The sequence below is a fragment of the Phytophthora cinnamomi genome (assembly GCF_018691715.1).
Source record: "Phytophthora cinnamomi strain GKB4 chromosome Unknown Contig29, whole genome shotgun sequence".
NCBI lineage: Eukaryota > Oomycota > Peronosporomycetes > Peronosporales > Peronosporaceae > Phytophthora > Phytophthora cinnamomi.
Window position 1 is genome coordinate 282765 of NW_027150962.1, and position 12557 is coordinate 295321.

A 12557-nucleotide genomic window follows, 5' to 3' on the forward strand; every position below is an offset into this window, starting at 1 on the left:
TCACCGCCAAGAACTTGGCAGCGAAAGCACAACATGCTCCGTGACAGATCGCTACGCTCAGTAGCGCTGTCGGCTCATCGGCTTGGCCTCGCCGAGAGCATCACGGCTGGCACCGGTGGCCACGCGCGGGGCGGGGTAGCCCGCATCCATGGCCACTTGCCGGTCGTCGCGGTAGCCCGCCGAGCGGTACGACTGCTGCGCCTGCATCTGGGCATCACCCTCCTTGGCCTCATCACGGACGTACACGCGACCCTGCGACGCGATCTGGCGGCCGTCACGGGCAGCCTCCTGGCGCGGGTCGGCACGGGCGCTGCGCTCGCCCTCGCCACTGGTGCCACGCTCGCGGCGGCCGCTGCGGAGGTTGAGCACCGTCCAGTCGAACATGGCGTCGAACTGGAAGCCCTTGCGGAAGAAGAGCTCCTTGAAGAGACGCTTGAGGTAGGCGTAGTCGGGCTTGTCGTCGAAGCGCAGCGCGCGGCAGTACTCGAAGTAGGCGCGGAACTCGGCGGGGTAGCCCTTGCAGAGTACCTCGATGGGGGTGTTCATCTTCTTCTCCATAATCTTCTCGTACTTTTGCTTCTTGGTGTTGGCCTTGAGTCCCTGCCACGGCAGGCTGCCGCGGATGAAGTACATGTACACGTAGCCCAGGGACTCGAGGTCGTCACGACGGCTCTGCTCAATGCCCACGTGCGTGTTGATGGAGGCGTAACGCGCCGTGCCCGTGAGGTTCTTGTTCTCACGGTAGGGGATGTGCTGGTGCGTCTTGGGGTCGCGGTACTTCTTGGCCAGACCGAAGTCGATGACGTGCACGATCTGGGCCCGCTTGCCCAGGCCGATGAGGAAGTTGTCAGGCTTGACGTCGCGGTGGATGAAGTTCTTCGAGTGGCAGTACTCGAGGCGGCACAGCAGCTGGTCGGCGATCATCAGCACGGTCTTGAGCTGGAAGCGGCGGCCGCAGTAGTTGAACAGGTCCTCGAGCGACGGGCCGAGCAGGTCGATGACCATCACGTTGTACTCGCCCTCAACGCCGAACCACCGCAGGCTCGGCACGCCCACCGCGACGTAACACAAGACAGCATATCAGTTAGTAGCCGCACCTCAACCCACGGCGCGCAGCAAACTCACGTCCGCCGTTGAGGATCTTGTAGATCTTGGACTCGTAGAGCAGCTGCGGGTGCTTGCTCTTGACGGACTCGAGCTTGATGCCGACCTCCTCGCCCGACGTCATGTTCGTGCCCAGGTAGATGTCGCCGAACGAGCCGCTGCCGATCTTGCGGCCCAGGCGGAACTTCTTGCCGACTCGCAGCTCCAGCGCGCTCTCACGGGGGGTGGGACATCCTTCTGCGTAAAGTGGAAAGGGAGGAACTGGGGGAAAAGAGGCTGCAGGGGGAGGGAGCAGGCGAGCAAGCAACACGGGCGTTAGTAGGGCGTCGACGCACACGCACTTTTGGGCGCCTTCCCCTGCGTCCTGGAGGCCCGCGAGACCGCCGCCGGGGAGAGCAGACGCAGGGGCACACGCAGAGCTGCCGCGCGTGTCCGGTGCGGCGCGGGGGCCGCACCGAGGGCGGCAACGGCGGGGCACTTACTTGCTCGGAGGAGAGGCGCGCGCACTGGCTTATGCTGGCTGGGAAGAAAGAAACAGGGGGGCGCCGGCTCGCAGTGGAGGAGAGACAGCGCAAAACGCGCCGATTTGGGTCGGAAATAGCTAATTTCCAGTCTGACAAACCCGCGATCTCCGATGGTATTCCGGATCTGTGGCTACGTGTAACTATCGCTATATAGAGAGTAGAGGAACCAAGAACCGATCCAAATGTTAGACACTGGAGTGCTGCTAGATATTGCCATAGACAGGGTTGCAGTGGGCCTGCGTTTCGGTTCGGCGGGTTGCCGACTCGTAATTACGCGAAGCGACGATGCGTAAAAATAACCCGCGAGAGAGCCTACTGAATCCAAGTCACCTTCACTCAAGCGAAAGGCACTCACACCACAATCGAACGCGAACCCAAAACGTAGCAAGCGAGTCGGTATTTCGTCGATCGAACGACCTGTGGGTGGGAGGAATTGCAAAAAAATCAGTGAAAATCAGGACGGGGAGACTTGAAGCAGTGCTCTGTCAGAAGGTAACTTACGAGGAAGCCGTTGCGTAGCATCTCTTCGCAGCATGAAGCATGGCCGCAGCTGCCCTCTCTACGCGGTAACAGCGCTACACATTCACTGGGCAAATCACTGTCACGGTAGTAGCGCGGCGCCCATGCCTAGAAATACCTAGAAATACCACGAATATCGTTGGGGCGATACGAATGCTAAACAAAATGCATTGTACAACCGAAATTTCTTGAAGCCAAGCGGACTTGGTTGTCGCTCGCTTGGAGCCGTTTCTCCAAAATGCAGAAACAAGGCTTGCAAGAGCCTCGAGCACTACAAGTACGCAGTAAAATATCTAGGTAGGACACTGCATCCATGAGTTAGCACGTCGAACGTGTGTACTATCTACTTGACGATTCTGAGCTCGAACTGCATTTCAAATATTCTGCTGCGCGCCAGAAGTCCCTCTGGGCAGGGTTTTGTCTGGCAACACCCCTCGAATCTCTTTTCCTGCTTAAAAAGGAAATCTAGCCGCAGCGCAATATGTACTGATTTATGGACAGTGCGAAGTTCGTGCGACAGCGCGTATTTCCGCGTTTCGACGTGGCTAATTCGTAGCGGCCACTTGGCGTCGCTGCGTCGCTGCGGTCGCCATGCCTCCGCCTGGAAACCGAGCAGCCGGTCGCCACGCCGACGGATTACCATGTCGGCGCTCCATCGCGGGGCAGGTTCAACTCGCCGGGTACGGCACGGTGCCCCCCAGCTCCTGCTGCGTGTCTCTCCATCCAATCGCACTTAGCCGAGTTCAACACCACTGCCCGCACCGCGGCACGTCGACTAACTCCGATAGACGGGTTACGAAGGTTACGCCACTGTTTACGGGACTCATGTCCCGTATCCAACGCCGGATTGCCAGCCGCAGGCTCAGGTCCCCGAGTCAGGTGGGGCATTTGCGCTCTTGACCAGCATGGCCCCCGCCGTCCGCAGCACGACGGCCAGCGGCTCAGCCGTCTACGAGTCCGAGCGAGCCGTGCACGAGTATCTGCAGTTCCACTACGGTGCGTTATTGACGGGCACGTTCTCTTCCCTGCCATTGCCCCTTACTGATGACTTCCTCTCTGCCAGGCGAGCCTTCGGCCGTTGTGCCCTACAGCTTCGCGCCGCTGGACGCGCTGCAGTTTCTGCCGCGCACTGTGGAACGCTGCGCCAAGCTGACGCCCGTGGGCCAACACGGACGCGCGCTGGACATTGGCTGCGCTGTGGGACGCGCCTCGTTCGAGCTCACCAAATTCTACGATGAGGTGCGGGCGGAGCAAGATACTTTCCTAGATGCATACATGCATTGAAGTTGCATTCTGTTGCTGGTGGTTCAGGCCGTGGGCATCGACTTCTCGCAGCATTTCGTGGACGCCGCCAAGCAGATGAAGGAGAGCGGTGAGATGCAGTACGAGGCGCACATCCAGGGCGACATCCACGAGCTGCGTCACGCGAAGCTCCCCGGGGGAGCCAAGCCCGCTAGCGTCACCTTCAAGCAGGGAGATGCGTGCAATCTGTCGCCGTCGCTAGGTACGTGCTTTCGTTCGGGGTGATGGGGGTGTGATAGCCGATTGAGCGTTGCGGTCCATTGCTTGCAGGTAAATTCGACGCGGTGTTCGCGTCAAATTTGCTGTGCCGCCTGCCGGAGCCGCAGAAGTTCTTGACGGAGATCGGCGGCTTCATCAACTCGGGAGGCATTCTTGCTCTTGTGAGCCCGTACTCCTGGCTGGAGGAGTACACGGCCAAGGACAAGTGGATCGGCGGCGTCCGCGACGGTGAGGGAAAGCCCGTGGACAGCTTCAGCGTGATTGAGAAGTTGCTCTCGGCAGACTTCGAGCTTGTCGAGCGCCAGGACTACCCGTTCATGATCCGTGAGCACGAACGCAAGTACCAGTGGGGTGTATCCGACGGCACCTTCTGGAGGCGCAAATAAATACTAGTTGTAGTGATGGTAGTAGATCTACGCCGAAGTTTTATCGCCGTGTTCCTCATCCCATGGACGTTGAGAGGTAAATCCACTATGCCTGCCTGCTTCTGTTTGGTGTTGCCATTTGAACAGTGATATTTCAAAGAACCCGGTCTAGATTACAAAGGCACTTGCACCCCAGCATCCGCGAAGGAAGCTGAGAGTGCAAGCGGAAGCAACCTGGGTGACTTTGACTAGCAGCTAATACTATCGGAAGACTATTGACTGACTGACCCACAGTCAGGTGGCTATATTAAAGGAGAGGCGAATGGTGGGGACGGAAGCGAGCGGGGAGAGCAGGATAGAGCGCACGGGAGCTGTATGACCAATCCTCGCAGAGGCGCGCGAGTTCGCGCGGCACACCTGCTACCTTTGGACTGGGGTTACCGCTTCTCATCGCGCCTAGAGATTGCTGCAACGATCGGTCGTACACTTGGTGCTCACGGCTTGGTGTTCCTTCTCCCAAGCCTCGCCGGGTGTCTAGCTGCTCTCCTTCCCTGCTCGCGCGCCGTCAAAATTATAGTGTTTCTGTGTGTTGGTGTCGCTCCGGGGGTGTCTCCGCCTCTCTCACAGCCAAGCTGCCGCTTGGACAAGTATATTACGCGTTCACCCCGAGCGCGACAGCGCTCCTCCTCTTCTGCCCGGACGCCCGACTTGACTTTGTGCAGGCGATGCCGTTGCCGCTGTTCCCTGTTGCGGAGCCTGCGGCGGCGCCGTTCTCGCCGTCTTCTACTGTTCGGCGGTGGTGGTGCATGGGGGCCATCATGGGTTGTGACTGGTGGTGTGACTGGTGGTGCAGCGGCAGCGGGTGGCTGCGGCGATGCTCCTGCTGGGGCGGCACCTTCGGGTAGCTCTCGGTCACGTACACGAGCTGACCCTCGTGCTGCGGGTCGGGCGCGACGAAGTGGCGCAGCTGGTAGTAGGGCGAGTGCGGCAGCGACGCGCTGCGCACGCGCGTGTACATGTAGTGGTTGGCCAGCTCGTTGTAGTAGCGCGCGTACGTCTCGCTGTTCACGTGGAGGCTGAAGTTGATGAGCAGCAGGTACTCGACCTCGAGCTCGTTCATCTCGGGGCAGGGCACGCCGCCCACCTTGGCGTAGTAGGCGTTGTTGAAGTAGTGGTCGTCGAAGAACTTGGCGGCCAGCACGACGCTCGTGATGACCACGCGGTGCACGTTGAGCTCCGTGAGCACGAAGCCCTGCATCTGGTGCAGGCGGTCCATGTACACTAGCGCCAGCACGAAGCACTCGGGGCTGCAGCTCGCATACTTGTGGATGCGCGCCAGGTAGTCGCGCACGGAGATGCCCGGCGCGCGGAAGGCCTCGAACTTGGTCTTGTGGTAGTAGCCCAGCGGCATGCGGTCGCTGGCGTGCACCATGGACTCGACGACGACCGCCAGCGTCTGCACGATGGCGCGGCCGCGCTCGTCGTTCGAGTCGGCCGTGTCGTCCAGCATCATGGCCATGGGCGGTCGCTCGTCACAGCGCTGTCCGCCTGCTGCTGCTGCTGCTGCTGCTGCTCTGCTGTCTCCGTGCTGCCGGTTGCACTGTGATGGCTGGCTGCTGCTCCTCAACGGGGCGGTATCCGAGGCGTGGGATGGTTGCACCGGTCCCTCGAGTTGTGACTGGCCGCGCTTTTGTTCCTGCTTCTCTATGCGAAGCGAAGGTTGGCAGGGCGAGGCGAGGCTGGCGAGGGGAAGAAGGAAGGACGGCGCTCCTGTTCCTGCTCGGTGCCTTTTTTGGTATGCAAAGCCCCCGCAGACATAGAGAGGGGGCAAACGATATGCCCGGGCTGCGAGCTCAAAGCCCCGTTGGTTGGCAGTCAGCGCAGACCGCCGCAAACTCGATATCTCCGGGACTCGATTGACTGGATGGCGTATTAGGACTTTAAAATACTCACTTTAGACCTTCCATATTGTATGCCCTGTGACATTTGCATATTTAGAGTTGGCGCAGTTTGGCGGAGCAGGACCCACAGCCCTGCTGCTTTTCTGCTGCTTTTCTGGCACGGAGAACATGGGACACCAGGCTCGAAAGTGCTGCTGGCTGCACGCTGCTGCCGAACGCCAACAGCTCCGCCCCTCCAGGATCCAGTGGTCTGCAACGCAAGCCACCCCAACTGCCTCCTCCAGCAGCGGATACTTTGCTCTTCTATCCTTCCTACTGCCTGGAGGCACCTACTAGGGCTGCATGGGTTCGCGTCCACCGCTTTGCGTGAACGCTCGACCGCTGCGATTACATGGTCATGCATGTGCTGCGGCATGGCATGGTGTTATGCCTGTGCGGCGAGCGTCCTCCTCCACCAGTTTCGGCCACCCGCCAAAAAGACTTGGCTTCAGTATGCAAAATCGAGAACACTTTTTTCGCAGGTCTCTCCTCCTCCCTACCCCGTGTTCTATCGATTCCAGGTCGCACTTTAGGCGCGCGCTGGTGTTGAAGTCGGCCGCTCTCGAGCTGCTGCCCTCCATTCGTAGTGCACCACCGCGCTTGAGGTCGAGCTGGGGCTTTTGCGCTGTTTCCGGCCTGAACCGGCGTAATCTGCTCGAACTAATAGCACGAACCTTTGATGTCTGCGCTGCACGGGGAACTAAGCGGCACGCAGCAAAGCTCTAATGGCCGAGCAGCGACTCGTGGCCTCCACTGCCTGCAAAGGGGATCGACAATCCGCCTCGGCCCCATCTTCCTCTCAACTGCCGCCTCGTATCTTCCACGATCGCAGGCAGCCGTCGACCTCGGCCTCGTTTCCGCACGCCTCTCACCTCAAGAAAATATCCGTACAGTACAGCATGCACGTAAGCGGATCAACCGCAACGCATTGCTGTAAGTTCATACATCCAGTCAATCCAGTTCGATGCAGTCGTCGTCAAAATCCCCACCGAAACCGTCCGCCACGCTCGACTCGTACTTAGCGATGAATACACCCTCGCTCGAAAGTTTCGAGTCGAAACGTCGCGGTACTCGATCGGTATCGCACCTACCCGAACACCCACAGTGCGCGCTCTCTTCCAGCCGCGGCCATCCACCACTTCACTGTGTCAATCGTCGCGCATCATGGGCTCCCGCCGCTCTAGCAAGGGCTCCAAGACAACAGCGCCGCCCGCCGCGCAGCAGAAGCAGCACCACCACGAGGAGGAGAACGACGACCTGCTGGTGACCAAGGGCGCCTCCATGCCCGCGCGCGCGTCGCCGTCCAGCAGCCCGGAGGTGCAGCTCAGGGTGAACCAAAGGTTCGCCGCGGCCTTCGAGCAGCGCAAGCGCCAGGAGGAGCTCTCGGCGCTGGAGAAGCGCGGACTCAACGCCGATGACGACGACGACGAGTCGGACTCGGAGACGGAGGACGAGGACGGCGAGGAGCTCACGCGGGAGCTGGACGCCGACATTTCCAAGACGCTGCGGCTCATCCGCAAGAAGGACCCGGCCATCTACGACTCGTCCATCGCCTTCTTCAAGGCGACAGAGTCCGAGTCGGACAGCGACAGCGACGACGGGAAGAAGAGCAAGAAAGAAGAAGAAGCAGAAGCAGGGCTCGGCGCCGCTGTACTATAAGGACCTGGTGCGTCAGCAGGTGATCGCGGGCGACGTCAGCGGCAGCGAGGAGGAGGAGGAGGAGAGCAGACCGGTGCGGACGTACGCGGAGGAGCAGGCGCAGATCAAGAAGGACTTCCTCAAGTCTCTGAAGGAGAAGGAGGGCAGCAGTGATGATGATGAGGAGGAGGAGGAGGAGGGGGACGACCTGGACGGAGGATTGTTCACCGTCCGGAAGAAGACGGAGGGGAGCAGAAGCAGGAGGAGGAGGAGTACGAGGAGTTCACCTCCAAAGTACGGCTCCAAGATCAAGAAGGACGAGGTGGACCCGGAGAAGTTCCTCGAGCACTACCTGAGCAGCGAAGGCTGGAAGGACAAGATGGCGGTCGTCCCCACTACGACGATATCGTAAAGGAGGACGAGGAGGACGCTGAGGAGCTCGAGAAGGCCGAGGACTTTGAACACACGTACAATTTCCGCTTCGAGGAGCAGGGCAGCAGCGTTATCCAGACGCACTCGCGTCACATCGAGGACACGATGCGTCGCGAGGACGACTCTCGTAAGCGCAAACGTGCCGAGCGCAAGGAGCGCAAGGCTCTCGAGCGTCAGAAGAAGGAGGGGGAGCTGCGTCGTCTGAAGAATCTGAAGCAGGCCGAAATTGAGCAGAAGCTCAAGAAGGTGGCACGGCTCATGGGTGAGGAAGAGGGCACGGCCGGGCTGAAGCCGGAGGACTTGGAAGGCGACTTCGACCCCGAAGAGTACGACAAGCGTATGCAGGCTGTCTTTGACGAGCAATACTACGACGAGGATGATGACGATATGGAAAAGCCTACGTGGGATGACGAGGAAGACAAGGAGCTGTTTGCTGGTCTGCCTGTTGACCCGGAGGAGGAGGAGGAGGAGGAGACGACAGAGACTACCACTAAGACTAACGAGGAAGACGATAGCGAAGAGCAGGAGGAACCGGAAGAAGGCGATGAGGAAGAGGAGCAGGAGGTGGAAGAACAGGCTTCCTCAAAGAAGATGACGAGGGAGGAGATGCAGCGTGAAAAGCAGAAGTACTTGGACGAGCTGTACAGCCTAGATTACGAGGATCTAATTGGCGACATCAAGTGCCGCTTCAAGTACCGCCAGGTGCAGAACAACGATTTCGGTCTGACGGTGGACGAGATTATGGCTGCCGACGACAAAGAGCTCAAGCAGCTTGTGTCTCTCAAACGTATGGCGCCGTATGCTGAGATGGAGTACAATGTGGACCGCAAGCGGCTCAAGAGCTTCAAGAAGGGTGTGCGTGAAGCCCAGGAGGAGAACCGCAGACGCAAGAACAAGAAGGAGGCCGTAGAGACACAGGACGATGAGACCGATCAGCCGAAGAAGAAGCGAAAACGCAACAAAAAGAAAAAGGCTGCTGAGGACGAGTCGAAGCCCGAAGAGGACGAGGAGATGCCTGAGGCGGTGGAAGATGAGGAGGCAGCGTCCGCGCCCAAGATCAAGAAGGCAAAGAAAACCAATAGCGAGGCAGCTGCGGTGAAGGCCTCAGACGAGCCCGAGAAGAAGAAGAAGCGTCGCGGTAAGAAGAAGGGCGGTGCTGAAAAGAATGCGTACGCGTCCACCGGTCTGCCGACTTCCCGACTCGAGTCGTACAAGCTGGTCAAGGCTAGTAAAAAGTAGAGAAAGTTTGGGGCCACCTAGAGCGCGGTTCAGCCTAATGCGATAGATGCACCTTGCACCAACACCTGTCTTCAAATGTCTTCAAATGGCTACGTTTTCGTCTACAGAAATCAGAAAACTTCAACGTACACTTCCACAAATAGCGTAGCCACGTCTAGCATTCGCAGTGTACCAAGAGCAACCCGTCCACTCTGTGGGCGTCTTCCCCTCCGTTTTCCTCGTCCAAAATGACTGCGTTGCCAGCAGTAGCCCCAGTATCGTCAAATTCGCCCAGGTCTTCTAATGCCACTTCAGCAGCGAGTGCGTTGGAGGGGAAAGCGTCGAGGCTGTCTCGCATTTATCGGCGTGGCGGAGCAGCAGCGAGCCCAACTTCCAGTACTTCCGCCGCATGGAGTGCCAACAACGAAAAATCCTCCTCATCTTTTGAGCATGAGGGCGAGAGCAACAAGGAGCCACCAGTGGCGCCAAAAATCCCTGCAACGACGAAATCGAGCAAGTGGAGTGCACTGCGCCGGGAAATTCTACCCAGCCCGGCACTTATGGCCGTTAGTGCGAAGGTTCAGCGTATAATCGAGTGAGTTGTAGCACCTGGTGGATCTCGTGGTTTGTGACTATTAACTCGGTGCCATATCGGATTCAGAATGCTGAAGAAACCACCTGAAGATCGATCGGAGAGTGATATCCTTTCCACATTGTTTTAGTTCCGCATTTCTTGCTCTGGTGTATTTGATCGAGGATATTTGTTTCCTTGACCAAGGTTGCATTGGTCAATTGCACATGTGAAGATGCTGTACCAGTGGCTCATGAATCAGGAAAAACTCAGCTCGCTCTTTACAACAATGTCCGAGGTATCTGCTAAAAAGTTATGCAAGGAGATGGAGTTCCTCCATCTCAACAGCGGAGAGGTCGTCGTAAATCAGGGTGAAAAGGGCAGCACATGCTTCGTAAGTGCATCTCATCAGCCAAAGCACTAGTTTTTTTGTCAAAAATCCGCTGATTGCTTGTGTTGGTCGTAGATCCTCATGAGTGGTCTCGTATCGGTATACGTCCGTAGTCCGGACGAGCAGATCAGGTATCAGCGGATTATCCGCTCGAGCTCTGTTTCCTCCAGCATGCGCCGACTTGTAAGTTTTCAGCATCCAGACCTTCCCTACTAGATACGCGACTGCAGTTTCCACTTACGATGTTGTAGTCAGGGACAGCAAGTATCAACTACGGCAACAAAGTGGTAACACTCACGCCAGGCGCGACATTCGGAGAGCTCTGCCTTATTGAGCCTGATTCCAAGCGAAGTGCAACCGTAATCGTCGACTCGCAGGCACAAATGGCAAATTTTATCGTTCTTACAGCAGCATCCTATCTGCGAATGACTCGCAGCCAAACGATTGAGGTCCGTTGCGAAGAGCTTCACTCAAGGTTAAACTTGTAGTTGACTTTATTTTATGTTTTCTATTATATCACCCAGGGAACCATCACGGACAACATCGCCTTCTTGCAGCATTTACTTATATTTAAGAACTGGACGAAGATGCGTGAGTTTGGTACTCTTATGAATCCTGCTTGTATGTTATGCATCTCACGCATCCTTACATTTTGTTTTCAGAACTCATGCACATCGTAAACTCAATGAAGCTCGTTAATGTCTCTGCTGGGGTACGTCATAACCTCAGTCTTTGCCTCACGAGTGCATCACTAATTATCAATTTTCCAGCAATATTTGACGCGCAAAGGCTCTGAGGCGGATTCCTTTTTTGTTTTCTTGCGAGGGGAGGCCGTGGAGAGCGTCAATCTCACAGTTAGTGAAAGCTCGAAGATGAGGTATGCTTACACATTCCTTTATTTTGCACTAGGTATTTAATTTGCCGAGTCTCACCGTGAATCTAATGCAGCATGGGTGAAGTCCGCGGTGTGCAGCGCAGTATCACCGTCGAGTTGACATTTTTGGGCAAATTCGACGTTGCTGGTGAATATCTCGCGTCGGAGAAGAAAGTATCTTTATGTCCTGTGGACATTCGCGCCACAACTGATGTGGACTGCCTGATGCTCACGGTATCCAACTTGTTCATGGAATTTTGGTCAACCCTAGGCTGTTTACTAACGCCTTTGTTGTTATGTTGCAGAAGAAATTGTTCATGTTGCATTTTGGTGGCAAAGAGCTAAAGCCCCACGTCGTTCCAACTCGGAAACGACTACGCGCTATTGCTGAAGCACGCGAAGCTTGGCGAGAAACGCGAATTTTACAGGCGCTGCAGTACCCAAATCTGAGAGTCCCCATTACGCGCAAACTCATGCGACTCAGCGGCAACTGCTGCTTGATCTGTGGGAGGCGCACACACGTTGCAGGGGACCAACTTTGCATGGAGCTCCCATTGTACTACATGCTTGAAGAGAAGCAGAAGAAGCGCCAGCAGAAGGAACGAGGTCGTACTGCAAGCAAACATCGCATAAGTGTCACTCAACAATCTCCTACAAATGCCTCAGCGCCAGACGCTTCCAGAACATTGACCAGGAAACCAACCATGACATCGATGACCAGTCGAAGTGATCTACCGTCACTGCGGGAACACGACCGCGAAGATGTCAGTGAGCCCCCGAGTCCTGTTCGTCTTGGTATGCAGCTGGTAACGAAGCAGTGGCAGGAAGCGGACAAAAGTCGAGCTTCGCGACTACCGCAGCGTCCAATGGTGAGCACTACCAGACAGACTGACCTCAATGTTCCATCCACACATCCACGAGCTAATTTCTGTGTTTGTCCCTGCAGACGACTCCATCTGGAAAGCGCCCAGTGCCTCTGGCAGTGACCTCCATTACACGTTCGTCCCATGTTTCGCGTCGTCAGGAAGAGGCGGAGCAACTACGTCGCCAACAAACGCAGCACACAACTCGCACTATCCAGGAAGAACTCCAGCATATTCGAGATTCCTGGCCGTACTGCTGGAATAAGAGGGAGGACGGGAAGCAGCAAGACGCAACAGCAGGAATGTTGGCACGACTGCGGTCCCGATCGCGGTCTCCTTCACCTGATGGACGAAGGTCTCGGCCCGGACGGCATGGAGGCGGCAGCTTGTCAGCCCGCACTTAGATTGTATGGGATCTCTGGAGCAACTTGTATGCCACCAACAGCAACGCAGTTATGCAGACTTTAGCGAAGTAGGCAAAACCGGAAAATATTTAATCACTTTGGGGTAGCAATGAATTCACACAGCAGCTACCAAGGAATCTATAACCCCCCTCAACAATTTTCACGTACCCCGCTTAAGCGGTAGACAAGGTGG

The 12557-nt window shown here is 57.0% G+C and overlaps 6 protein-coding genes across 6 annotated transcripts; 4 read left to right on the forward strand and 2 right to left on the reverse strand.

The window, feature by feature from the left end:
• Positions 1 to 57: 57 nt before the first annotated feature.
• Positions 58 to 1312, reverse strand: IUM83_09967 (CK1/CK1/CK1-D protein kinase; the record flags this gene model as incomplete). The annotated part of the gene is made up of 2 exons (XM_067934444.1): positions 58 to 1042; positions 1098 to 1312. The coding sequence occupies 2 exons, from the start codon at positions 1310 to 1312 to the stop codon at positions 58 to 60; spliced, it is 1200 nt and encodes a 399-aa protein (XP_067793430.1).
• A 1740-nt stretch (positions 1313 to 3052) lies between these two features.
• On the forward strand, positions 3053 to 4054 carry IUM83_09968 (putative 4-mercaptohistidine N1-methyltransferase, OvoA C-terminal domain; the record flags this gene model as incomplete). Its single annotated transcript, XM_067934445.1, has 4 exons — positions 3053 to 3143; positions 3211 to 3386; positions 3459 to 3651; positions 3720 to 4054. The coding sequence occupies 4 exons, from the start codon at positions 3053 to 3055 to the stop codon at positions 4052 to 4054; spliced, it is 795 nt and encodes a 264-aa protein (XP_067793427.1).
• Positions 4055 to 4685: 631 nt separating this feature from the next.
• IUM83_09969 (uncharacterized protein) lies at positions 4686 to 5552 on the reverse strand (the record flags this gene model as incomplete). Its single annotated transcript, XM_067934446.1, has 1 exon — positions 4686 to 5552. The coding sequence occupies one exon, from the start codon at positions 5550 to 5552 to the stop codon at positions 4686 to 4688; it is 867 nt and encodes a 288-aa protein (XP_067793439.1).
• A 1585-nt stretch (positions 5553 to 7137) lies between these two features.
• Positions 7138 to 7632, forward strand: IUM83_09970 (Kri1 like protein; the record flags this gene model as incomplete). The annotated part of the gene is made up of 1 exon (XM_067934447.1): positions 7138 to 7632. One exon carries the CDS (start codon positions 7138 to 7140, stop codon positions 7630 to 7632), a length of 495 nt encoding a protein of 164 aa, XP_067793338.1.
• A 345-nt stretch (positions 7633 to 7977) lies between these two features.
• IUM83_09971 (Kri1 like protein) lies at positions 7978 to 9282 on the forward strand (the record flags this gene model as incomplete). Its single annotated transcript, XM_067934448.1, has 1 exon — positions 7978 to 9282. The coding sequence occupies one exon, from the start codon at positions 7978 to 7980 to the stop codon at positions 9280 to 9282; it is 1305 nt and encodes a 434-aa protein (XP_067793302.1).
• Positions 9283 to 10648: 1366 nt separating this feature from the next.
• Positions 10649 to 12225, forward strand: IUM83_09972 (cAMP-dependent protein kinase regulatory subunit; the record flags this gene model as incomplete). Its single annotated transcript, XM_067934449.1, has 8 exons — positions 10649 to 10672; positions 10748 to 10814; positions 10886 to 10935; positions 10994 to 11100; positions 11172 to 11331; positions 11406 to 11703; positions 11901 to 11966; positions 12044 to 12225. The coding sequence occupies 8 exons, from the start codon at positions 10649 to 10651 to the stop codon at positions 12223 to 12225; spliced, it is 954 nt and encodes a 317-aa protein (XP_067793307.1).
• Between the last annotated feature and the right edge of the window lie 332 nt (positions 12226 to 12557).